General features: G+C 42.6%; 1 protein-coding gene across 8 annotated transcripts in view; it reads left to right on the top strand.

Moving 5' to 3' along the window:
• The window catches only part of SMYD3 (SET and MYND domain containing 3), a 755,279-nt gene that overhangs the window by 521,197 nt on the left and 208,244 nt on the right, over positions 1-25,838 (top strand). For all 8 annotated transcript variants that reach the window (XR_012513694.1, XM_074385664.1, XM_039464247.2 and 5 more), the window contains 2 exons: positions 20,352-20,419; positions 22,266-22,368. Coding sequence is in view for 7 of the 8 variants with exons in the window: in XM_074385664.1 (XP_074241765.1) it covers positions 20,352-20,419; positions 22,266-22,368 (171 nt within the window). In the remaining variant the exon portion in view is untranslated. The remainder of the gene's footprint in view (positions 1-20,351; positions 20,420-22,265; positions 22,369-25,838) is intronic.

Below are 25,838 nucleotides of genomic sequence, written 5' to 3'. Positions count from 1 at the left end.
ATTTTATTTGTTTTATTTTTGAATTTCTCCTCCTAAGATGGTGACTTGGGCTCCTTCCAGTTTTTAAAACTTGCATTCGTAGGGGAGGGCTTTTTCCTGAAGATGCGTCTGTGGTGTTTGGGTTCGGCACTGCGTTTTTTGTTTTGTTGTTGTTGTTTGGTTCGTTGTTTTTTGTTGTTGTTTTTTCCCAGAGACAGGGTCTCACTCTGTTGCTCATGCTGGAGTACAGGGGCACAGTCTCGGCTCACTGCAACCTCTGCCTCCCAGGTTCAAGTGATTCTCCCACCTCAGCCTCTCAACTGTCTGGGACTACAGGTGTGTGCTATCACGCCTGGCTAATTTGTGTACTTTTAGTGGAGACAGGATTTTGCCATGTTGGTCAGGCCGGTCTTGAACTCCTGACCTCAAGTGATCCAGCTGCCTCAGCCTTTCAAAGTGCTGTGGTTACAGGTATGAGCCACCACAGCCGGCCTGGGTTGGAGGCTTTGGCTTGGGTTCTGGGTGCATGCAGTGGGCTAGTCTACATATGATTCTTTTTTCTTTTCTTGGCTGTATCAGCATTGTGATGTCTATAATTTCCTCAGTGGCTCTGGGTGTTGTGGTTGTTAACGGAAGTTGTATTTTGCTGGGGACAGGGATGCCGGGTGCACCAGTCCTTGGGCCCCATGGTGGCAGTGGTGGGCTGAATGTGCCTGTCCTTGGCTTCAAAGCCATGTACACTAACACCCACATTAGCGAGTCTAGGCAGGTCAATTCTTGGGCATCCAGTTGACTTGCCTGGGTGCCGGGGGCAGCATTGGTGGGCTGGGTGGGTGGGAGGGTCGTTGGGTCCCTGAGCCTTGGGGGTGGCATAGGCAATGGCAGTAGCAATGGCAGGAAGATCCTTTGGCTGCCAAGTGGCCTGTGTTGGTGTGGATGTTGGCTGTGCTGGGCTGGGCAGGGCAGTCCTCAGCCCTGCAGTTGGCACATGCAGTGGATGCCAGATGTGGTAGTGGCAGGTCTGGTAGGCCCATCCCTAGGCTTGCAGGGGAACTGCTCAGCTGCCAGCAGTGGTGGATGGATGGGGCAGGACAATCCCCGGGCCTTTGGATGGCTTGCTTGGGCACTGGGGTTGGTAAAACTGGGCCAGGCGTCCTGAGGAGTATGTGCTTTGGTCCCAGGTGGTGGCTGCGGGTGGGTTAACCTGTTCTCGGGTACTTGTAAATGCATGATGGCCTCAGCCAGCAGTGGCTGTGGTGGAGGATATCAAAGGGGCTCCAGGAATGAGGACATACAAGGGCTCTTGGGGCCCAGGGCAGGATGCTGCCTGGTGGAAGCTGGGCCCTGAAGATGGTGCTGTGCTGTAGCTGCTTAGGACTCAAGGAGCATGTGGGGCCCAGCACAAGCTCCCTCCCTGGGGCAGTGCCGTGGCATGGTCTCCAGGCCGCACTTTGTTAGTCTCAAGGACCCCAAGGGGCGCTCATGCGGCTCGGATTGCAGGAGTCCATGGTGGGAATGTGGACCGCTGGCACCTCCCACTTACTCTCCCCACAGTGGGGAGCCACTCCAGGTCCCAGCCTTGCTGCCCTCGCCTTTTTCACTGAACTTAGGTGTCTCCTGTCACTGTTATGTTGAATTCCAGTGTTCTCTCTCAGATAATCGATTCGAGTTGTGATTCTGTCCTGCAGTTTTGGCTCTTCTCTGTGGAAGAGGCAAGTTCCAGAGGCGGCTCCTCTTACCTAACAGGATTCTTGCTGAAGACAGGCCAGGGTGATGAGACATCTCCTGAGGGTGGCGGAGGATGAGGAACGTGAAGATACTGAGTAGCGAGGGTTCTGGCTAAACCAGCAAGGCAGGGTTCTTTTGCTAGAACTGGATTTCAGGGAACTGCACACACAGGCCTAGGAGATTCGGAAGCATGAATAAAATCTGGCCAAGCAAAGAATCTTTGTCACTGATTACCTACATTATGACTTACATTCTTCCAGAAACCTAGAGGTATATGTAGTGAAACTGTATTTCATTAATTCTGATACCTGAAATTGGATTCTGTTTTACAGTATACAGACTGACAGTTTAATTGTTCGTGCTTTTCTTAGTGGTACATGACATAATAGTGTGGACTGTTTATTGAGTGGGTAAGTCTTGTAGTTGACTGAACTATGGCAACAATTATGATCTTGCTACCATTTGCTAAGCTTCCTGTATGCCCTCAGTCATTCCAAGGCCCACATGGATTTTCTCATTTAATCCTCACAATCCCTCCATTTTATAGCTTTCTGGTAAATTCTGGTTCTTTATTACTGGGCTCTTTCTAATAAAAACTAATTGGCCAATGGTTTAGAAATGCAGGCACCTTCAACACATTTTACCCCACATAAAACAGCTGATTCCCTGATGTTTTTAAATACAGTGACATTGGATTGGCAGAAGGCATTCACAAAACCAGAAAACAACTGAGTTTATTTTGGGGGGTTATGGGAGGAGGACCGGTTGGGAGGGAAACGTACTTTTCTATTCTGTCTCTGATTGTGCCATGTATGAATGCCTGCAAATATGGTGGCATTGCAAATACTGTTGACATTCACATGACAGAGTGTCAAGGCTTCATGTTCCCATTTTTCCTGTAGCTACTTGCTCTTTTGCAGCTGGTTTGTCTTTGAGGCCTGCATTAGGAGAGCATATCCCTCTCTTTGTGGCATTAATTTTGGAAAGGCAGCTGGCTGTAGTCAGACAACGGGAGAGTGGGAAAATCAAAGGCCATCCATTTTCCTTTACGCCTCCCAGCTGGTCTTCAGTAATCCCCAGCAATTCTTCCTGTGGATGATCTGAGTATGTGCAGGCCGGCCCGCCTCCCAGGGCCACAGAAGACCAGCAGGCTCATTTGTTTCTAAATTGATCTGACAAATTAGATGCTGCCCTGCATTATTGCAACTTGGGTTTTCACAGAGTGACTTACACAGAAATAAGGCCAATAGTCAGGAAAATAATCTTCGGCAGAGGAAGGCTAAAATTTGTCAAAATTGGAGAGAAACGGGGAGTTTTTTACATTTTTATTTTACTTGGGCCTTGAAATAATAGCAAAATGACCACAGCGAATAGTTTTTCCTTTTCCTCCTAGTGCCTTGCACTGTGCTTGGTTGGTACATAATAGACCCGTAATGAATGAACAAATCTGTCCTTCTGATGGGTCTAGGGTACAACACTTTGTTTCAGACCTGACCTACCTTAATCTGCCTGTACATACTTGCTTCATAACTGAGTTTTCTGCTAAGGTTATTTTTACAAATTACCTGTTGCCGATGTGTAAGAACATGTGACTAGCCTTAGAACAGTGTGCTGAGTTCTCTTACCCTTTCTTTCATGAAAATATGATACTAATAGCTTCTGGTGAGGGGACTGGAGAGCTGAAAGAGATGAGGTGAAGTGCTTCAAGATGTTAGTGGCATGGGAACGTCAGATGTTCCTCCCATGGACAGCATATTTGGGATTTAGTGTAAAGACCTGTGTTTTGAAAGAAAGCAGTGTGTTTAGTGGCATGAGTTTTCAGGGGCCCTCAACATGTGGTGGAGGAGAGCTTTGAGGAAAAGTAGCTTTGGAACAACTCTAAGACCATATCTGCTGTCCTGTTCAGATTTTCTGTTGCTTGTATTCAGCTCTTCCTGTTATCTCCTTTCCGGCTCTTCAGAGGAAAAAAAAAACCCTAAATTGTGATGTTTTAGACAGTACTGTCTTAATATTGCTGTGCTATGCTGTTCCCTTCCTTTTTTGAATCTAAGTGCTGGGGTACCTGTGCAGGATGCAGCTTTGTTACAGAAGTAAACATGTGCCATGGTGGTTTGCTGCACCTGTCAACTCAGCACCTAGGTATTAATCCCAGCAAACATTAGCTATTTATGCTGATGCTCTTCCACCTGCGATCCCCTGACAGGCCCCGATGTGTGTCGTTCCCTTCCCTGTGTCCATGCGTTCTCAATGTTCAGCTCCTACTTATAGGTAAGAACATGCAGTGTTTGGCTTTACTTTGCTGAGGATACTGACTTCCTGCTCCATCCATGTCCCTGCAAAGAACATGGTCTGGTTTCTTTTTATGACTGCATAGTATTCCATGGTATATATGCACCATGGTTTCTTTATCCAGTCTGTCATTGCTGGACATTTGAGTTAATTCCATGTCTTTGCTATTGTGAATAGTGCTGCAGTGAAAATAGACATGTATCTGTCTTTACAGTAGAATGATTTATATTCCTTTGGATATATACCCAGTAATGAGACTGCTGGGTCAAAAGGAATTTCTGATTCTAGGCCTTTGAGTAATCGCCATGTTGTTTTCCACAGTGGTTGAACAAACTTACAATCCCACCAACGATGTAAAAGCGTTCCTGATGAGGACAAATCTTGATGTGTGTGATGGATTATATTGTTTACTGAGAACCACAGCAAGGAACACTGAGTTGTCCCCAGGCAGAAGACTAATCAGGGCATTCTAAAATGGTAAACAATATATGGATGTCATGCATTAGTTAAACCAGTTGTTAAAACACAGAATATGCGATCCTGCCCCCACTGCTTCCTTGTAAAGAATGCGTTCTAGTTTGTCTTTAATAGTAGTGAACAGACATTAGCTGCCTGCCTAGTTTATCTTTATTCTATGAAAAAGCATAGAACACCTGCTCAATACAAATAATCACTTGTTCACAAAGAATAAATACATGAGTCAGAGTCTGCTCTGGGCTCTCAGCTAGGAATACCGTCAGCCCCCTGAGCCCACTTTGCACTCTAAACTTGTGTCTGACTCTTAATTCCTTCAGCACCACCTGGGTTGGGGTCTCCAAGACGAAGCTGGGCTCAGCACATTCCTGTTTCTTCAGTCTTGCCAGCGTCTGTCATTTCTTGACCTTTTAATTGCCATTCTGACTGGCATGAGATACTCATTGTGGCTTTGATTTGCGTTTCTCTGATCAGTGATGTTGAGCTTTTTTTCATGTTTGTTGGCTGCATAAAGGTCGTCTTTGGAGAATTGTCTGTTCATGTCTTTTGCCCACTTTTTAATGGGGTTGTTTTATTCTTGTAAGTTTAAGTTCCTTGTGGACTCTGGATATTAGACCATTGTTAGATAGATTGCAAAAATCTTCTCCCCTTCTGTAGATTGTCTCTTTGCTCTGATGAGTTTCATGTGCTGTGCAGAAGCTCTTTAATTAGGTCCCATTTGTCCATTTTTGCTTTTGTTGCAATTGCTTTTGACATTTTCTTCATGAAATCTTTGCTGATGCCTGTGTCCTGAATGGGATTGCCGAGATTTTCTTGTAGGGCTTTTATAGTTTGGGGTTTTACATTTGTGTATTTAATTCATCTCAAGTTATTTTTTGTGTAAGATGGGGGTCCAGTTTTAGTTTTCTGCATATGGCTAGCCAGTTTCTTGTGCATTATTTATTAAATAGGGAATCCTTTCTCCATTGGTTGTTTTTGCTAAGTTTGCCGAAGATCAGATGATTGTAGATGTGCAATCTTATTTCTGAGGTCCAGATTCTGTTCCATTGGTCTGTGTGTCTGTTTTTGTACCAGTACTGTGCTGTTTTGGTTACTGTAGCCTTGTAGCATAGTTTTAAGTCTGATAGCATGATGCTTCCAGCTGTGTTCTTTTTGCTTAAGCTTGTCTTGGCTGTACAGGCTCTTTTTTGGTTCCATATGGTTTTTTTTGTTTGTTTTTTGAGATGGAGTCTCGCTCTGTTGCCCAGGCTGGGGTGCAGTGGCATGATCTCAGCTCACTGCAGCCTCCACCTCCTGGGTTGAAGCAATTCTCCTGTCTCAGCCTCCTGAGTAGCTGGGATTGCAGGCACCCACCACCACGCCCAGCTAATTTTTTGTATTTTTAGTAGAGATGGGGTTTCACTCTGTTAGCTAGGATGGTCTCAATCTCCCAACCTCGTGATCCGCCCGCCTCAGCCTCCCAAAGTGCTGGGATTACAGGTGTTAGCCACTGTGCCCAACCTCGTATGAATTTTAAAATAGTTTTCTCTAATTTGGTGAAGAATATCAATGGTAGTTTAATGGGAATAGCATTGAATCTATTAATTACTTTGGGCAGTATGGCCATTTTCGTGATATTGATTCTTCCTATCTATAAGCATGGAGTATTTTCCCATTTGTTTGTGTCCTCTCTTGACACCAACAAATGGAAAAATATTTCCTTGAGCAGTGGTGTATCGTTTTCCTTGAAGAGGTTCTTTATTTTCCTTGTAAGCTGTATTTTAGGGATTTTATTCTCTTTGTAGCAATTGTGAATTGGAGTTCATTCATGATTTGGCTCTCTGCATGTCTGTTGGTGTATAGGCATGCTTGTGATTTTTATACATTGACTTTTTTATCCTGAGACTTTGCTGAAGTTGCTTATCAACTTAAGAAGCTTTTGGGCGGCGTAGGCTATGGGGTTTTCTAGATAAAGGGTCATGTCATCTGCAAACAAAAACAATCTGACTTCCTCTCTTCCTATTTGAATACCCTTTATTTCTTTCTCTTCCCTGATTGCCCTGCTTAGAACTTCCAATACTATGTGGAATAGGAGTGGCGAGGGAGAGCATCCTCCTCTTGTGCCGGTTTTCAAGGGGAATGTTTTTAGCTTTTGCCCATTCAGTACGATATTGGCTGCGGGTTTGTTGTATATGGCTCTTATTATTTTGAGGTATGTTCCTTTAATGCCTCATTTATTGAGAGTTTTTAACATGAAGCAGTGTTGAATTTTATCAAAGGCATTGTCTGTGTCTATTGAGACACTTCTATGGTTTTTGTCTTTAGTTCTGTTATGTGATGAATTATGTTTACTGATTTGTGAATGTTGAACTAGCTTTGCATCCCTGGGATGAAGCCTGCTTGATCGTGGTGGAGAAGCTTTTTGATGTGCTGCTAGCTTCGGTTTGCCAGTATTTTATTGAGAATTTTTGCATCAATGTTTATCAGGAGTATTAGCCTGAAGCTTTCTTTTTTCGTTGTATCTCTGCCACATTTTGGTGTCAGGATGATGCCGGCCTTGTAAATAAGTTAGGGAGGAGTCCGTCCTTTTCACTTGCTTGGAAAGTTTCAGAAGAAATGGTGCCAGTTCCTTTTTGTACCTTTAGTAGAACTCAGCTGTGAATATGACTGTTCTGAGGTTGGTTTGAGTTGGTAGGGTATCTATTACTGCCTCAGTTTCAGAACTCATAACTGATCTATTCAGGGATTCCACTTCTTTTTGCTTCAGTCTTGGGAGGGTGTATGTGTCCAGGAACTTAACCATTTCTTCCAGATTTTCTAGTTTATGTGCATAGAGGTGTTTATAGTACTCTCTGGTTGGCTGTATTTCTCTGAGGTCAGTGGTGATATACCCTTTGTAATTTTTCATTGTGTCTGTTTGATTCTTCTCCCTTTTTTAGTCTAGCTAGTGGCCTATTTTACTAATTTTTTTTTTTATTTCCCAAAAAAGAACAGCTCTTGGATTTGTTGATTTTTGTTTGTTTGTTTGTTTGTTTGTTTGAAGATTTGTGTGTATGTGTCTGGCTGGCTGTCTTTTTCAGTTCCTCTCTGATCTTGGTTATTTCTTGTCTTCAGCTAGCTTTGGGGTTTGTTTGCTCTTGGTTCTCTAGTTCTTTTAGTTGTGATTTTAGGAGGTCAGTTTGAGATCCTTCTAGCTTTCTGATGTGGGCTTTTAGTGCCATAAATATCCCTCTACACACTGCCTTAGCTCTGTCCCAGAGATTCTTGTACATTGTTTCTTTGTTCTCATTAGTTTCAAGACACTTCTTCATTTCTGACTTAATTTCATTATTTACCCAGGAGTCATTCAGTAGCACATTGTTCAATTTCCATGTAGCCATGTGGTTTTGAGTCAGTTCCTTAATCTTTTTTTTTTTTTTTTTTTTTTTTTTGAGACGGAGTTTCGCTCTTGTTACCCAGGCTGGAGTGCAATGGCGCGATCTCGGCTCACCGCAACCTCCGCCTCCTGGGTTCAGGCAATTCTCCTGCCTCAGTCTCCTGAGTAGCTGGGATTACAAGCACGTGCCACCATGCCCAGCTAATTTTTTTTGTGTTTTTAGTAGAGACGGGGTTTCACCATGTTGACCGGGATGGTCTCGATCTCTTGACCTCGTGATCCACCCGCCTCGGCCTCCCAAAGTGCTGGGATTACAGGCTTGAGCCACCACGCCCGGCCAGTTTCTTAATCTTGAGTTCTAATTTGTGCTGTGGTCTGAGAGACTGTTACGATTTTAGTTACATTACATTTGCTGAGGAATGTTTTACTTCCAATTAGTAAAACAATTAGAAGTGATCAATTTTAGAGAAAGTGCCATGTGGCACAGGGAAGAATGTATATTCTGTTTTGGGGGGTGGGGGGTAGAGATTTTTATAGATATCTGTCAGGTCCACTTGATCCAGAGCTGAGTTCAGGTCCTGAATAGCTTTGTTAATTTTCTGTCTCCATGATCTGGCTAATACTGACAGTGAGGTATTAGTCTCCCAGTATCATTGTGTGGGAATCTAAGTCTCTTTGTAGGTCTCAACTTCTTTTATGAATCAGACTGCTTCTGTTTTGGGTGCATATACAGTTAGGATAGTTAGCTCTTCTTGTTGAATTGAACCCTTTACCATCATGTAATGCCCTTCTTTCTCTTTTTTGATCTTTACTGGTTTAAAGTCTGTTTTGTTGAAAACCAGGATTGCAGCCCTGCTTTTTTTCTGCTTTCCATTTGCTTGGTTAATTTTCCTCTATTTATTTTGTGCCTTTGTGTGTCTGCGTGTGAGATGGGTCTCATGAATACAGCACGTTGATGTGTCTCGACTCTTGATCCAGCTTACCAAGATGTCTTTTAATTGGGGCATTTAGCCTATTTACATTTAAGGTTAATACTGTTATGTGTGAAGTTGATCCTGTCATCATGCTGCTAGCTGGTTACTTTGTAGGCTTGTTTGTGTAGCAGCTTCGCAGTGTCACTGCTCTGTGTCCTTCAGTGTGTTTTTGTAGGGACTGGTAACAGTTTTTCCTTTCCATATTTAGTGCTTCCTTCAAGAGCTCTTTGCAAGGCAGGCCCGGTGGTGACAAATTTCCTAAGCATTAGCTTGTTTGAAAAGGGTTTTATTTCTTTTTCACTTATGAAACCTAGTATGGCCATTTATGAAATTCTGGGTTGGAAATTATTTTCTTTAAGAATATTGAGGCTGGGTGTGGTGGCTCATGCCTGTAATCCCAGCACTTTGGGAGGCTGAGGCAGGCGGATCACTTGAGGTCAGGAGTTGGAGACCAGCCTGGCCAACACAGCAAAAACCTATCTCTACTAAAAATACAAAAAAAAATTAGCCAGGCCTGGTGACATGCACCTGTAAGCTCAGCTACGTGGGAGGCTGAAGCAGGAGAATCCCTTATACCTGGGAGGCGGGGGTTGCAGTGAGCCGAGATCATGCCACTGCTCTTCAGTCTGGGCGACAGAGTGAGATTCTGTCTCAAAAAAAAAGAATGTTGAATATTGACCCCTATCTCTTCTGGCTTGTAGGGTTTCTACTGAGAGGTCTGCTATTAGTTAGATGAGCTTCCCTTCGTATGTGACCTTGCCTTTCTCTCTGGCTGCCCTTAACATTTTTTCTTTGATTTTGACCTTGGAGAATCTGAGAATCATAAGAGTCTCGGGGTTGATCTTCTCATGGAGTATGTTAGTGTGATTCCCTGGATTTTTGAGTTTGAAGGTTGGCCTGTCTTGCTAGGTTGGGGAAGTTCTTCTGGATGATACCCTGAGGTATGTTTTCCAACTTGATTTTGTTCTCAGCACTTTCAGGTACCCCAGTCAGTGGTTTGGTCTTTTTGTATACTCCAGTATTTCTCAGGGGCTTCATTCATTCCTTTTCATTCTTTTTTTGTCTAATCTTGTCTGCCTTGCTTATTTCAGCAAGATCGTCTTCAAGCTCTGAGATGCTTTCCTCCACTTGGTCTGTTCAGCTGTTACGTGTGGCTGCTTGAAGTTCGCATGTTGTGTTTTTCAGCTCCACTTGTTCATTTGTGTTCCTCTGTAAACTGGTTATTCTGGTTAACAGCTCCTGTAATGTTTGATCATGGTTCTTAGCTTCTTTGCATTGGGTTACAACAAACTCCTTTAGCTCAGGGAAGTTCGTTATTACCCACCTTCTGAACCCTGCTTGTGTCATTTCATCCAGCTCAGGCTTAGCTGAGTTCTGTGCCCTTGCTGGGGAGATGTTGCAATCATTTGAAGGAGAAGAGGCAGCTTCAGCATTTTTGCATCGATTGTTTCTCGTTTTTGCGGGTTTGTGTGTCTTTGATCTTGGAGGCTGCTGCCCTTTAGATGGGGTTTTTGTGGAGTCTTTTTTGTTGATGATTATGTCATTGTTGCTGCTTTCCGTTTTGTTTGCTTTTGTTTAATAGTCAGGACCCTCTTCCGTAGGGCTGCTGTGGTTTGCTGGGGGTCCACTCCGGACCCTCTTCTCCTGATCCTTCCCGCACCTGGAGATATCACCAGTGGAGGCTGCAGAGCAGCAGAGATGGCTGCCAGCCCCTTCCTCTGGGAGCGTCCTCCCAGAGGGGCACTGATGTGATGCCAGCTGGAATGCTGCTGTAGGAGGCATCTGGTGAGCCCGGCTGGGAGGTCTCGCCCAGTCAGGAGGCACAGGATCAGGGACCTGCTTAAAGAGGCGGTGTGGCTGCGCTGCGGGGACTCCCCGTTGTCCACGCTGCCTGGAATCCTCAGAGCCAGCAGGCAGGAAAGACTAACTCTGCTGAACCATCAGAGTTACCATCGCTACCCCTCCCCCCGTGGGTCTGTCCCAGGGAGATCAAAGTTCTGTCCGTCAACCACTGGCTGGAGTTGCTGGAATTCCCAGAGGGAGAGATGAGGAGAGAGATCTGGGACCCACCTAAGGAAAATAATTTGGGTATGGTTTTCGGCAGCCGCTAGGCTGCGCGGTGGGGAATTCCTCCCGGTCCAAACCGCCCCGTCTCCCGGCACCAGCTGGAGCCACAGTGATCGCAGCTGCCCCTTTCTCTTCTTCTTTTTCAGTGACATGAAGGCCTCCCACAGGAGACTTTCAAACCTGGTCTTAGGGGACCAGCGATATTTCAGTAGACAGAGGAAGAAGGGCATTCTCAGCAGTTCCACCTGGCAGAGGCCTGAAGGTGTGAAGACAGGAAAACTGAGCGCAAACATGAGAAGGCAGACACTAGAGAAGAGACTAGAAAAGCTGATGGGGCCACATCTGGACCCAGCGCTCAGCCTGTGTCTTCTCGGCCAGGATTTGTCTGTTTTAAACTGAAGCTTCTGTGGTGCTTTTAGTCAAGAGGGCCCTGCTAACCAGCTCAGAAGAGTGTGTCAAACTGTATTTTCAGCAGTGTCCATTACAAAAGAAAATACATGTTTAATCTGCTTTTGCAAATTGCCTCTTTTCTTCATATTCTTTTTTTTGAGATGGAGTCTCGCTCTGTCATCCAGGCCGGAGTGCAGTGGCATGACCTTGGCTCCCTGCAGTCTCCACCTCAAAGATTCAAGCGATTCTGCCTCAGTCTCCCAGGTTGCTGGGACTGTGGGCACGTGCCACCACAGCCGGCTAGTTTTTTTGTTTTTAGTAGAGATGGGGTTTCACCGTGTTGGCCAGGCTGGTCTCAGACTCATCTCTTTTCTTCGCATTCTGATGAACTCTGAGTCAAGAAAGGGGAGCCTCCCTGGAGGGCCTCACTAGGCAGTGCAGGGGCAGAGCGCTGGTTCTATAGCGAGCTGCCAGCTCAGGCATCTGGTCAGGAAAGAGGCTGAGAAGGGTGCTGTTTATGTATTCATGATAGTGACTACTTTAAAATGGTACCAGAAAAGATGATAAATGATCAAATTACGTCCTTGCATTGAAATCTCAGCAGTCTGTTTTGTGTATCTGGCCATCTATAAAAGTGGCTGGAAGAGAGGGGGAGGGAGAATTATGAGCTTACCTCCAGACAAAGGGACAGTGTAGGGGTTGGAATGAAGCCATAATGAATTTTCTCTTTTATTTCTATGTTCGCAAAAATAAAGGAGGATACCTCGAGAGATCAAAAGAGGGGCTGTCTGACCTTAGAGACTAATTACTTGATGCCTCTGGACCACATAATTAAAGTTGTGACTCTCTGTTCTGACCCATGTTCGCTCTTCCCGGGCTCCTGCCCACTAGGTTATTGAACAGTATCCAGGGATCAGGTATGCTTGGGCAACCAGAGAAGGTTTGGCCCACTGAGGTGCTCCTCGTCTCGACTGCCACTGGCTGCCAGAAACAGCCAGGCACTAGTCCCCAGAATACCGTCATGTGGGCCCATGCAGAGTGCGTGAGTCGGCACACTTCACGCGCTGTCATGTGAAAGACATGCTTCTGTGTTTCACTCCCTAGATGCCAGGCGTGATCAGCATGACAGACCCTTGCCTGCCAAACGTCCACCGGGAGAGAATACGCCCTTAACTTCTACATAGTGAAAGGAAGCTCAGCACACACTGTGTGTTTCGTTTGGGGATTACAGTAGGCAGTTGATCAGTGTTCAGTCTTCCTTTCACATGTAACATTTTCTGCAGTTTTCTTTTTTCCATTAATTTGTTGGAAAAACACAGATAATTTGAGCCACACGCTGCCATGTGTAATTCAACTTCAGTCGGTGAAATACACCACCTAGCATCCTTCATTTAGGGCTTTAGTACTGAAACTAAGACAAATTACAGTGAAGCATACTGACACTGCCTGGGGGTGGATTTCTCCACCACTTACTTGGAAAGAGAATAATGAAACTAGATTATCATGTAAGAGAATGTTTTTGAAGATTTCACCTGAACAAAAGAATCTTTAAGTGTGATACGTCAGAGAAAGTTCAGTTCATTGTGATACTTTTTGGATAGGAGCACATCTAAATGAAATTGGTAGCACAAAAGAATGTTACTGCAGAGCTATAGAAACCTGTAACAATGTCTTGTAATAAATTATTTAAGAATTTCATAGTATTTCTGAGCCTCAGGATGTAGAAGGAAAATGAAACAATGAAAATTATGTCGCAGAGCTTTATACTTTTATACATATTTGACAGACATCCCTTGTAGTGTCTGTTTTATCAGATGGCTTTAAGGAGGTGAGGTGCCAACTAACAGTCTCAAGGAAGGAACAGTGGACAACTTTGTGACCATTTTGCTTTCTGTTATCAAAGACAGTTGTTTAAAGTATAAGTTCTGTTGGAAGTAAAGCGCTTAGAAAATGAAAATCTGTCTGGATTTTAGAAAGCAAGTATGTTACCTAAAGGGGCTTCATTTGCTAACATTTGGCAGTTTGACTGTGGGAGAAATGTAAAACAGAAAGCAGAATTTTATGATTGCCTTCCTTATTATAGTGGCCTTGATACTGATTTTAGCCTTGACAGGGGATTGTTGAGTGTTTTGTGTGTCTGGTATGCATTGCAGACATACTTGTGGCCAGAGCTTGAAATGGGACAGACACCATTGCAGTTGTGAAGACAGTTAAATGTACCACAGTCCAGAAAGACAAATTCCCAAGTATATTGTCATATGTGATGGGATGAAGTTTTCTTAAGTAGTATTATTTTATTTTTTACTTGGCTTGTATTATCCAGTGAATTTATAAAATTTTTAATATTCATAGTATATAAAGACATTTTTAGTTTTCTCATGTGATATCACGTGCTTTAACTTGCTGTAAATTAGCTTTGTAAAAACATTAATAAAAAAACATTAATACAGTTTGTTGTTGTTATTGGGGGAGACAGAGTCTCATTGGAGTACAGTGGTGTAATCATGGCTCACTGCAACCTCAGCCTCCTGCGTAGCTGGACCTACAGGTGCAGGGCACCATACCCAGCTAACTTTTTGTATTTTTTATAGAGACAGGGTTTTGCCGTGTTGCCCAAACTGGTCTCAGACTCCTGGGCTCAAGCAATTCACTTACCTTGGCCTCCCGAAGTACTGGAATTAGAGGAGTGAGCCACTGCACCTGGCCTTAATCAACAGAATCTTAAATGAAATGTTTTTGCTTTGGGCCTTAGGTTGCCTATTGCATTTATGACGTGATGTTAAACGTTCTTATAATTTACTCTTTAAGAAACCAGCTGGATTATATTTCATAATTTCTTTGTTCTTTTTCTAAGTTATAAAAGAAGTTTTAGGTAGCTAAGTGTAAGCACATTTCAAATAACATACTAGAGACTTTAATAATCTTCATGCTATCTACAAAAAAAAAATTATATATTCAATGTATGTTCTCTAACATTTTTTTCAAATATTAGGGATATCTCGAGGTGCTATATAAGAATTTCAACCAAATAAGTCATGGTATAAAGCATCTTGAGACAAACGTATAGAACTGTCACTGTATGTGTTTCCTCTTGTTTTCCAGCACCCTTGCTTTCCCATCTTATTTAAATTGACAGGTAATCGTAGAGTACAATGTGAATTTTTATAAATGTATACAAGGTGGAATGATTATAGGAAGCTCATCTAGCCTGTCCCTTACCTCTCGTTACTTTTATGGCGAGACATTTGACGTCTTTTTCTTAGAAAGTTCGGAATCTGTACAGCGTATTATTGCTAGCTGTGGTCACCATGCTGTGCCAACCTGGAGAACTTACTCCTCTTGTGAATAAGGTGAAACTTTGCACCCTTGACCAACATCTCCCCATTTCTCCCCCAGCCCAAGCCTCTGGTAACCCCCATTGTACTCTATTACTGTGAGTTTGACTTTTTAATATTCCACATATAAGTGAGATCGTGTATTATTTGTCTTTTTGTACCTTAGTTCACTTAACATAACGTCCTCCAGGTTCATTGCGGTTATTGCAAAGGACAGAATTTTCTTCTTTTTTAGGGCTGACTAGTACTCCATTTGTGTATATATACTACATTTTCTTTATCTGTTGATGGACACTCAGGTGAATTCCATATCTTGGCTAATGTGAAAAATGTTGTGATGGACCTAATAGTGGGAGTATGGATATCTCTTATTTGAGTTATTTTGGATATATATCCAGAAATGGGATTGCTCGGTTAAATGGCAATTCCATTTTTAAGTTTTCTAGTAGCGTCTCTACAGTTTTTCTTAATGGCTGGACTAATTTAGACCCCCACCAGTGTGCAGGAGCTCTCTTTTCTCCACACCCTCACCAACATCAATTTTTCGTGTTTTTGATGAAACAGGTTTGAGGTGATACCTCATTGTGATTTTATTGTATTTTCCTAATGGTTGGTGATATTGGGCATTTTCCCATGACTCTTTTTGACCATTTATATGTCTTTTGAAAAAGTATTTACTCAAATCCTTTGCCCATTTTAAAATTGTGTTGTTTTCTTGATATTGAGTTGTTTGAGTTCCTTATATACTTTAGAGATTTAACCCCTTATCCGATGTATGGTTTACAAATATGTTCTCCCACTCTGTGGGTTTTTCTCTTTAATGATCATTTCTGCGCTATGCAGAAGACTTGTAGTTTGATGCAATTCCATTTGTCTGCATTGTGCTTTTGGGGTCATATCTACCACTTACTTCTCTCTTTCATCAGGGGTCTATTAGGTTTGCAAGTGAAATAACATGACTAAGAAACAGTGGAAACTCGATAGTGTCAAACTGTTGCAGACTAGCAGTGTAGTGCAGATGCAGGTCAGTGGCTGAGTCACGAGTGTGGGCCTTTGCCCCACAACCTTAAAGCATGCTCGCTGTAAAATGTGAGACTCTCAGCAACTTCCTGGTACAGGGAAATGTAGTGTGATCATTCCTTCCGTTACCGATTTTTAAAAAATGGAAATGGAAACAGATGCCTAAATCACCTGTGCTCTCTAAGTCTTCTGGAAACACATGTGGATCCTAGGATTTGCGAATCATCATTTGGGAGGTACTTCCTCTCCTCTCCTGAGCTGACCTGGTTCCCTCCCGCTATTGTTCTGGCTTAGAGATTTCAAACCCTTTCTCCTTAGGGCTAGCAAAAATTGTGAATGTGTGACCAAAAGAGGGAGTGGGACAGGAAAGGTCTGAATTGAGTCCTGAAAGGTGGGTGAATATTTGCCATACGGATAGGAGGGATTGGGAGATAAAATTTTAATCTCTTAAGGTTTATGAGAAGATTCTGGAGGAAAACCTTGACTTAATAACCGGTCAGGTTCTGTGGGTAGAGAAAAATACACCCTGATTAGAATGCTTACTGTACTTTTAAAGTTAGAGAAATATTAGTTCTAGGAGTGGGAGGGCAGAGGCAGTTATACAGTGTAAAAACCTCCGCTTTTGGTTTTCATACCTGCCAGCTCTTCCTCCTACTGTCCAGAGTTTAATAAAACTAAGTACATTAAACTCCTTTTCGAAAATTGACATTTAGTCCCTCAATTAGTCAGCTTGATGTGCCTCAAGTCTTGTGTGCCAAACGTTCTACTGGTGAGTTTTGTTTAGATAGGGAAGTTTTAAAGGAGAGGCAAATGGTCTTTGAGGAAACCACTTTATAGTTGAGTTCAGAAACTGAATTCCCTTCTTTTTAAATGTGTTTTAAATGTATACACACACATACAAACACAGACGTAATTATATATATATATATATATATATATATATATATATATATATAACATTTTAAATGTTACTGTAGTTGTTTTTATAAAACACAGAGGCTCAATGACAACTCACTAGATTTTTGTCATCTAGAAAAACTGTAATGTTGTATATGAAGGCTTTCAGTTAGTTTAAAGGAAAATTATGAAAAGTAAATATAACTTTATATTCAATAATAAAATATGCGTTTTAGTTTGAAGACATGGTAAAAACTTTTAAAGCAATACTCAAGCTTTTTTTTTTTTTTTGAGATGGAGTTTCACTCTTGTTGTTCAGGCTGGAGTGCAGTGGCGCGATCTCATCTCATTGCAAGCCCTGCCTCCCAGTTTCAAGTGATTCTCCTGCCTCGGTACCTGATTCTTCTCCTGAGTAGCTGGGATTACAAGCATGAGCTAATGCACCCAACCTCAAGCTTAATTTTTAGAAAGAATTCATTAACCCAGTTACATTTATTTTTATTGAAATAGTACCATTAATATTCTGTTCTAAATGTTACCTTTTTGTGAAGTATGCATTCATTGTTTTAACCTGTGCAGTTCCCTAAGAAAATTGTTTTCACTAAGTTGATACTTTGAAAAATGTTTAAACTTTTATTTCTGGGCTTTATTCCCGTTGTTTTAATTCATGATATAAAGAACAATTCCTTTCAAATTACTGAGCACGCATGGACATTTTATCTACCTATTCTTTCATTAAAAAAAAAAAAATGCCGGAGAGCTGCCACATATCCACTGTTGCTTTCAGTTGTGTATGTCAAAATATTGCCTGTCAGGTTGTTAATTGAAATAGCGCTGAATGGAACTAGCATTTTAAATAAACGTGAGAGTAGGCAAAAAACTAAACTTTCCATTTACTAGCCCAGAAAGACTAACACATAACACTCTGACTAATACAGATGAAATCCAGGAGCTATGCCTCTCTCCTGTAATCCCAGCAATTTGGGAGGCCAAGATGGGAGGACCACTTTGAAGCCTGGAGTTCAAGATCAGCCTGGGCAATATGGCAAGACTCCTGTCTCTACAAAAAGTTTTAAAAAATTAGTCAGGCATGGTGGTGCAGGCCTGTAGTCCCGGTTACCCTGGAGGCTAAGAGGGCAGGTTGCTTGAGTTCAGGAGTTCGAGGCTGCAGTGAGCCATGATTGCACCACTGCACTCCAGCTTGGGTGACACAGGGAGACCTTGTCTCTAAAAAAAGAAAATACGTTTATTAGTGTCTTCTGTTTGCCAGGCTTTGTGCTAGGTACAGGAATACGGCGGTGAATGAAACACTATGTCTGCCTTCCAAGTATTTAACGATCTAGTTGTGTATGATGGCAAGTAGATGAGCAGATAATGATCCAGTATGATAAATGCTGCTAAAGAGGTACATCATGTTAGAAAATCAGGAAGAGTTTCCCAGTGGAAGAGGCAAACAAGTTGACATTTCCCCTTGTTAGCTTTTCCTTCTTAAACGTTCCATCAGAATCCATCAGAATACACTGAAGGAATAAAACTGATTTTTCCCGTTTTGAAAAAATCTTTAATCTGCTTCATAGTTCAGGAAAAAACAATGTTGTTTTAATTCAAAAGTTAACAGATTAAATGTGTTTGACCTGGTTTTTTTGTTTGTGGACTATTTCAACTGAAGTTCTCATTATACTTTAACATATGTGTTAAAACTTATATTTCTCCCCAAATCATACACATTTAAAAATTCAAAAATTTTAAAATGTTAAAAAGTTTAAAATTTTCAAAAATTAAACAAAGGACTTTTTGTCCTATAAGTTTACCATCAATTTTATACGTAAGTATATATAGATAATATACTGTTGTATCTTAATGCAAAATAGATGTCCTTAAAGCAATTCAGTATTTATTTACAAATATATCTGTACAAATTTTTCCCTGATTTGAAATTGCAATTTTATCATATATTTAGAGGAAAAAAGTGGCAAATCATGATAGGTTGTACTAGATTTCATATAAAGCTGCTGGGAGCAGTGCAGGAGTCTCAGCAGACTCAGTGTTTCTCATACTTCGTGTTCTTCCATGTAAACCTGACTGGAGAAATTTGTCATCACCTTTTCCTTTACAGAAATGGTAACAAGTCAGCGCCCATTTGTAGTCACTGTCATCTCAAATCTTTAGCCTCTTCTACTTTTCTTTAATGGTCTTTGTCATGTTTCATCCTAAATTTGTATCTCTAGCTGCAGCTCCCCTTGTGAACTTCAATTGTTCATTCTTAGTCTTTGCTTGGATTTCAAATTTAACCAAAACAGATCTGTGGGCCTTCCTCTCAACCCCCTGTAACCAATCTTGTTCCTGTTAAATTCTTCCTCATCTTAATCAATGGTAGCTATGATATTCCATTTGTTTAGGCCAAACACTCGAGGATTATCCTCAATTCCTTTCATTCCCCCTAAGCAGCCCTGCAGTAAGTCCTGCTGGCTGTGTACCCACTTTGCCCACCCCTGACATCCCAGTCACCAGTGTCTGTCACCTGGGCCCTAGCAGTGACCTCCTAACCATTTTCTCTACTTCCGTTCACCTTCTTATAGCCCATTCTCTACACAACAGCCAGAACAATCCTTTTAAGCAGAAGTCAGATTCCTTTACGCCTCGGCCCAAAACCCAGTGGCTTTCTGTCTCCTTCAGGACAAAATCCAGCGTGGCGGTGAGGCCCCGAGTGACCTGGCTCTAGTCTTTGGTCGCGTATTTTGCCCCTCTGCTCACCGACTGCGTTGGTCACAGTAGCCTCTTTGCTGTCCTTGTCACCAAGGGCTTTCCTAGCTTAGGGCCTTTGCACTTAGCCTTCTCCTGATACGACCTGCATCGCCTGTATGTACACACGTCCATTTCAGCAGTCCCTTCAGGTCACTGCTTATCCTAAAGGGCTCTCTTGACAACCGTCTCTCTGCAGGGGCCTTGTTTCTCTCCTTGGTATTTATCTACATGGGACAGTTTTCGGTCATTGGGTTTGTTTTTTCTTTTAGATCCATCTCTTCAGCTAGAACTTGAGCTACAGGAAGGCGGGAACTTGGGTTTTTTCTTCACTGCTCTTTCCCTAGCACCTGGCCGAAGCAGCGATGGATAGCCAGGATCTAGATTTCCTGACTGTGATCCTGTGCTCTTTCCCTGGTTCTGCGTGGCTTCATACATCAATCTTATTTCACAAAAGAGGTTTTTAAGTTTCTCAAGCACAGTGGCTGCTTTTTTTATTGCTCTTGCTCCATCTCCACATAAGACATAGGACTGTACCATACACCCAGTGATGGACTTCTAGGGAATGCCATGGCTTGGCTAAATGGCTTCCAGTGCCCCCTGTGGCCTTCGTCAGCGTGGACCACAGGCTCACTCAGGGTGTACTTCTCATTTTGTAGGAATAAGAGACAACTGGTTCTTACTCAACAGCTACACAGTGGCATTTAGAACCTGCATGCTGTTTGACTGAAAAATCATGTATGGTAGAGGTCTAGTTTTCAATAAATAGCTTACTTGTATTCTGAATTTTGAACATTTCATGTAACTGTAACTTGGGGCGTAGTGGATAATGAGACTGAAATTCATAGTTCCTATGGTGGTTTAAGTCTGTTTTTTCTTCCCAGGAGGTTGTTATTTCTACACGTAGCCACCTGATGTTCTTAGGGGGAGTATATCCCAGATAAATTCTATTGTAAATCAAAGAGCATTTGTGTTTGGCTTGAATCTTTCCTAAGCAACTACAAAGACACTCCTACATTTGATTTTGAAAATTTTTATTCTCTTGGCTGTGAAATTTAAGTGACACTAGTAATATTGATATTTTCCTCCTTGTTTTTACAGGTGATCTGCAACTCTTTCACCATCTGTAATGCAGAGATGCAGGAAGTTGGTGTTGGCCTATATCCTAGGTATGGTGTATGGTGCTTCATTTACTGGAAGACACAGCTTTCCTTCCCACCCAAATCCCCAGCCCTTTGTGGGTACTTAGAAAGGCAGTTGCAGCAGCTGGTTCAAGTGCCAAACTTAAAACTTAGCAATAAATTACAAAAAAAAAAAAATGGAAAATGTTAAGTTTAAAGAAAACAATTTTATAACCCCAGTTTATATACTGTGGTATTAACAAAGAGGTAGATCTCAGACCTAAATTCTTGTTCTCAGGGGGCTGTGGGTGCTAATTAACCATCAGGCTGATCTTTGGTTATTCCGTCACCCCTCCACTGATCTCATTTCCCAATTTTCTGAGCTGAAGCACATGATTATTTCACCAGATTCACCGAACACATCAGTTGGGTTCATTTTGTCTTTTGAGTTGGCATACGCTGAACTCTCACTGAACTCTCACTGGTGGAGGCAAGAAAACTCTCAGGCTCTGGCCTCTGACTGCTTTCTCACTGAGCCGACTGACCCTCACCGCTGAGCCGTGAAACTGTCTTTCCACAAGCACTGCAGTGACTCCCAGTTCCATTTTGTTTTTATGCCATAAGAGTCTAAATACAAATGTAGACTTTCTAATAATGGTGAATCTAAGAATCCCGCCTTTTTTCTTATTTCTCACAATTGTGATTAACCATAGGTCAGGTCTACCGGTAGTGGTTCTCAGAAAGCAGTAACATTGAATGATTCAAAGCGTGGGCTCTGAGTTCAGGCCACCTGGTCCAAATTCTGTCCCCACTTACTGGTTGTATGTTCTTGAGCAAGTCATTTGATTTCTGTGTATTAGTCTGTTGCCCAGCAAGTGATCCTCATAAGACTGTTGTGAGGATTAAATGTAAGAAACTTTCCACATAATAAGTACTCATTCTAATTAGTATCAATTGATGAGAGCAGCTTGAATCCATTTTGATTCCTAGATGGTAAAAAATGTACCTCCCAGGTAATAAAATGACTGGACCATGACCCAGGATGCATCACAATGTAGCTGACAAAATAACATTAGCTGTCTATTTAAGGGGAAATACTCCTAATTAATCTTCATTGTGGATGTTCTAGCAAAGACAGCCATTTCTCCAAAGGAGCTCAACGAATGAGATCCTATGGGAAAGGCCGGTGGTATCTTGGCTGCTGCATCCCATTATCTCTGAGAGGTTTTTTTTTTTTTTTTTTTTTTGGTGAGATGGAATCTTGCTCTGTCACTCAGATTGAAGTGGTGTGATCTTGGCTCACTGCAACCTCTGCTTTACTGGTTCAATCAATTCTCCTGCCTAAGCCTCCCAAGTAGCTGCAACTACAGGCATGCACCTCCACGTCTGGCTAGTTTTTTTTTTTGTATTTTTAATAGAGATGGGGTTTCACCATGTTGATCAGGCTGGTCTCGAACTGCTGACCTCAAATGATCCACTCACCTCAGCCTCCCAAAGTGCTGGGATTACAGGCGTGAGCCACTGAGCCCAGCCCTCTCAGAGTATTTCTTTGTGAGTCAGTTTTTTTCCTCACCTTCATGATGGGTTGCCTTCTTGGCTGCTATCTAATCAGTCAGCTATTCCCTAATCCCCAAAAAGGACGCAGAATTTTTTTTATTATTATTAAATGATAGAATTCTCTAATTACCCTCCATCTTGGGGAGAATTGAACTTCATAGGAAGTGCGCAGTGGCAGTTCTGTGAATGCACCCCAAGTACTCCATCCCTGGTGTCCTGTCGACCCTACCTCTGCTGCCCACCCAAAGTAAGGTGTCTTTTACCCACTGCATTTGTTAAATTTAGTTATTTGACTCTACCTGCTGAGCTGTGACAGTCTCCCCTTTTTTTTTTCCAGTATCTCTTTGCTCAATCACAGCTGTGACCCCAACTGTTCAGTTGTGTTTAATGGGCCCCACCTCTTACTGCGAGCCGTCCGAGACATCGAGGTGGGAGAGGAGGTAAGGAAACCCATGCTTCTCACTACCTGGCTTCTTTTCCGTCAAAGACTCTCTCAGCTTGGCCCAGCCCTGAAACTGATTGTACCTGAGGGGGCAACTTTTCATTGTCCTTGTGCCAGTGAGAATAGTCGTAGTATAGTTACCTCTCCCCAGCAATCTATCATTACTTCTCCCAAATTACAAATGGGCTAAATTTTTAGGGGAGAGGTCACCGTATTTCTGGGTGATGACAACTCCTGTCCTGTCTGTGTGAGAGACAGGTGTTTATGTGTGTGACAGAGGGTGTGTGTGCTTTACGCACACGCAGGGACATCATTAAATCTCCTGGGTAGCAACAGTTCAGCCAGCCTCTCATATCCTTCCGTGGGCAGGGAGGGCATCCCAGCTTGTGAATGGGATCCCAGGACTTAGTGACTCGGAAGGCCGCTGATTGCATTTGGAAGGTAGTTATGCATGCTTACCTGTGTTAATAAAGCAAACAGCTTATACTCTTTCAGGCTGACATTGGGACCTTACAAACCCATCTGCATCTCTGAGTGATCATTTTAAGCAAAGAGGCAAAGGGAATAGAGAGCAGGGAGGATGGCCTCCAGCAGCGAACTGGCCTTGACCCCTCCACTATTACAGACTGCCCAGCCAGCCTCCTTTGGTGAAGAACCTTCTCACAAGGCAGCTGCAGATGGGCTGCTCTGGGGCTCTGAACGTAAGCCTGTGCTGGTTTGCACAGGGATCACCCCTGCTGAGTTCCAAGTTACAGATAATTTCCTCTTTCTAGAACCAGTTTCCTTCTCCTTCCCAATTTGCTAAAGTGGATATTTATTGCCAGGAAAACAATATCAAAAGCGTTTATTGCATTTATGCTGCACTCAGCCAATAAAACCTAAACTCGGAGGTACCATATTTTATGCAGACAGGGCTTTGGCTTTGACAAGATCCTCCCCAAAGTGATGTTCAGTGGAATGAACCACTTCTTACACAACGACTTGCTAAATTTCCAGATTTTAGGGCCAGTGTATGAAATAGACTGGGATATATGTCATTGAGATGGCAAATTTAGATTGTTTTTTTTCCCTGGGGCCCCCTGGGGCCATGAAGGACTTTAAGGCAAGTAAGAAGTGGGACCACTTTCTATTTTCAGCAAGAGTGGCTGCTGCTGTTGTCAATGATGATGGTGTTTTTGCAAATAAGAAATCAAGTAACTTGACAAAAACAATTTGAATTGGTTGGAATTTTCAAAAACAAAGATTCTTAAATTTTCGTAGGGTTGGCTGCCAAGTATTCTCCATGGTTGGTTTTCTCTTAGTTGAATGAAACACCTTGTGTTTCGGTGCTGCTTTGACTTTTCACATCTTTCTCTTTCCGTCTCTGGAGCAACAAGCAAATCCTTCCTCTTGCCAAATACAAAACATTTCCACTCAGTGTGAAGCCCTTCAGACTCAGGTACTTTCCCCTCTGGTACTTAGCAAGGCATCTTCTCAACAAAAGAAGATTGTCCCCACAGGTGCTTCATATATACCAGCTTATTAAGAGAGTAGACATTTCTCCATTCCGTTTTGTACGTCTAGCTGGACAGCGTTTCCCCTGATTCATTGTCCCTCTCTCCGCCCACTGTGTCTGTTTGTCTTAATGTCATATGCCCTTCAAGGCCCTTTGTTGATGTGTCTCTCAGATTTCATCTGTTGGAAACTTTACCCCAAATTCTTGTTGATGGTTTGTGGAGGTGGCGTCTTTCGGAGGTAATTCAGATTAGATAAGGTTATCAGGGTGGGAACCCCATAATGGGATTGGTGGCTTTATAGGAAGGAGACGCTCCTGCCATCTCATCATGTGGTGCCCTCCGTCATGTTATGAGGCGGCAGGAAGGCCCTCCCCAGATGCCAGTGCCATGTTTTGTATGTTGGCAAGGTTGGGAGAATGAGGGTCAGGGCAATGTAGTAATCCAGGGAAGAGATAACAATGGTAGCCTGAAGTCAGGGGGAGGTCAGGTGGTGGCTTGTGATAGGGTATCTGAAAAATGTAACATTTAGAAAGTAAAATTAGCAGGATTTGTGAAGCAAGAAGAGGCTAAATGATACTCAGGTTTTACTTTAAAAGGAAGTGGTATTTTTAAGGCTTTTTTTTTTTTCCGGTTTAGAGCCAGTATTAACAGAAAAATTTGTAACTGATCATGTGATTCTAGAAATGAAACAAGGTCTAATTTTAATTTGGTCATCTTCCCCACCGAGTTGCAGACAACGAAAAGATGGCTTCATGGAAAAGGAGTTGATTTTGTCTTGAGATTCTAATGTAAGTAATGTATTGGAGACCTAGAAAATCTCCTTCATGATACTACTCTAGTGTCAGAAATGATTTACTGCGCTTTCCATAAGAGCTGCACTAAAATGGCAGAGCGTGGTCAGCGGCGTTAATATTTTAATGCAGTTTTGTTCTGTGCCGTTAAGTATCAACTGATCAATGGCCAAGTTTCAGATACATGTTCCCACTAAATGAGCCCTGCATTTAGCGAGCAGGTACTCCATTACAACTGGTGAGTCTTTAATAAAGGTTTTTATCTTTGGCTAATAACATGATTTTAGCTGTCATTACCAGTTAGTAATCTGGCTGTTTTTTCCCAAAAATATGAATTAAACATTTTGCCATTGAGCCCTTCAGAGTTGATAACAAGATATTTGTTATCATTGACACATTGGCACAAAAGAAGCACAAAAATGGGTCACTGTCTCCGAGGTAACGGGGCAGTACCCATGGGAAGAGGTGTATTTGAGCCCAGCTTGAAGCATGAGAGGCTCTCAGTAAGCTGAGTTTGGAGGAGAGGCTAGCGTAGGCAGTGACGCCAGACACGTATCGGCATGGTGTCCATTGTTTCAGAGGTACAGCAATGTACATAACTGTCTCAGGGAGAGACGTGGAGAATACAAAGGCAGACAGAAAAAGCAGTTGAGGGAAAGCCTCGTGTGCCTTTATTCATAGACAGTGAGAAACCATGGAAAGTTTTCATGTAGAGAAATGACGTGATCAGATGGGAGTTTTCAGAAGATCCCTCTCCAAGCAATTTAGAAGATGAAAGGTATACTGAAGGCAGCAGGGAAGCCAGTTAGAAAACCATTGCATAGTCCAGGTAATGGCTCCAGGCAGTTACAGTATGCCCAGGGAGGCTTTTAGGGTCTGTTTATTGGGGTTAAATGAAGTAACTAGTCTGCTGTTGCCCGTTCACTGGCTGACAAGATCACCAGTGAGTTTTGGCCCTGGTATTAAAGTCTTGGGTTAGTCAAGCACATTTTTTTCTGGAGTGACAGGCCCTGCTGTTTGTGACTTCACACTGGGCACATTGTAATCACCCAGTAACTACTGTCCATTTATGTCCTCTGATAATGGGAGTTGGTGACTCAGAGGCACTGGGCTGGATTCAGAATTAGTGTCCTAGAGTTAACCCAAGAGGGAACGTAGGAATGGGCTCAGTTCCTGCCTCG

This window comes from Saimiri boliviensis, chromosome 14 (assembly GCF_048565385.1).
Source record: "Saimiri boliviensis isolate mSaiBol1 chromosome 14, mSaiBol1.pri, whole genome shotgun sequence".
NCBI classification, from domain to species: Eukaryota; Metazoa; Chordata; class Mammalia; order Primates; family Cebidae; genus Saimiri; species Saimiri boliviensis.
The sequence above is the reverse complement of the archived record's forward strand: the minus strand, read 5'-3'. Positions and strand labels throughout refer to the sequence as shown.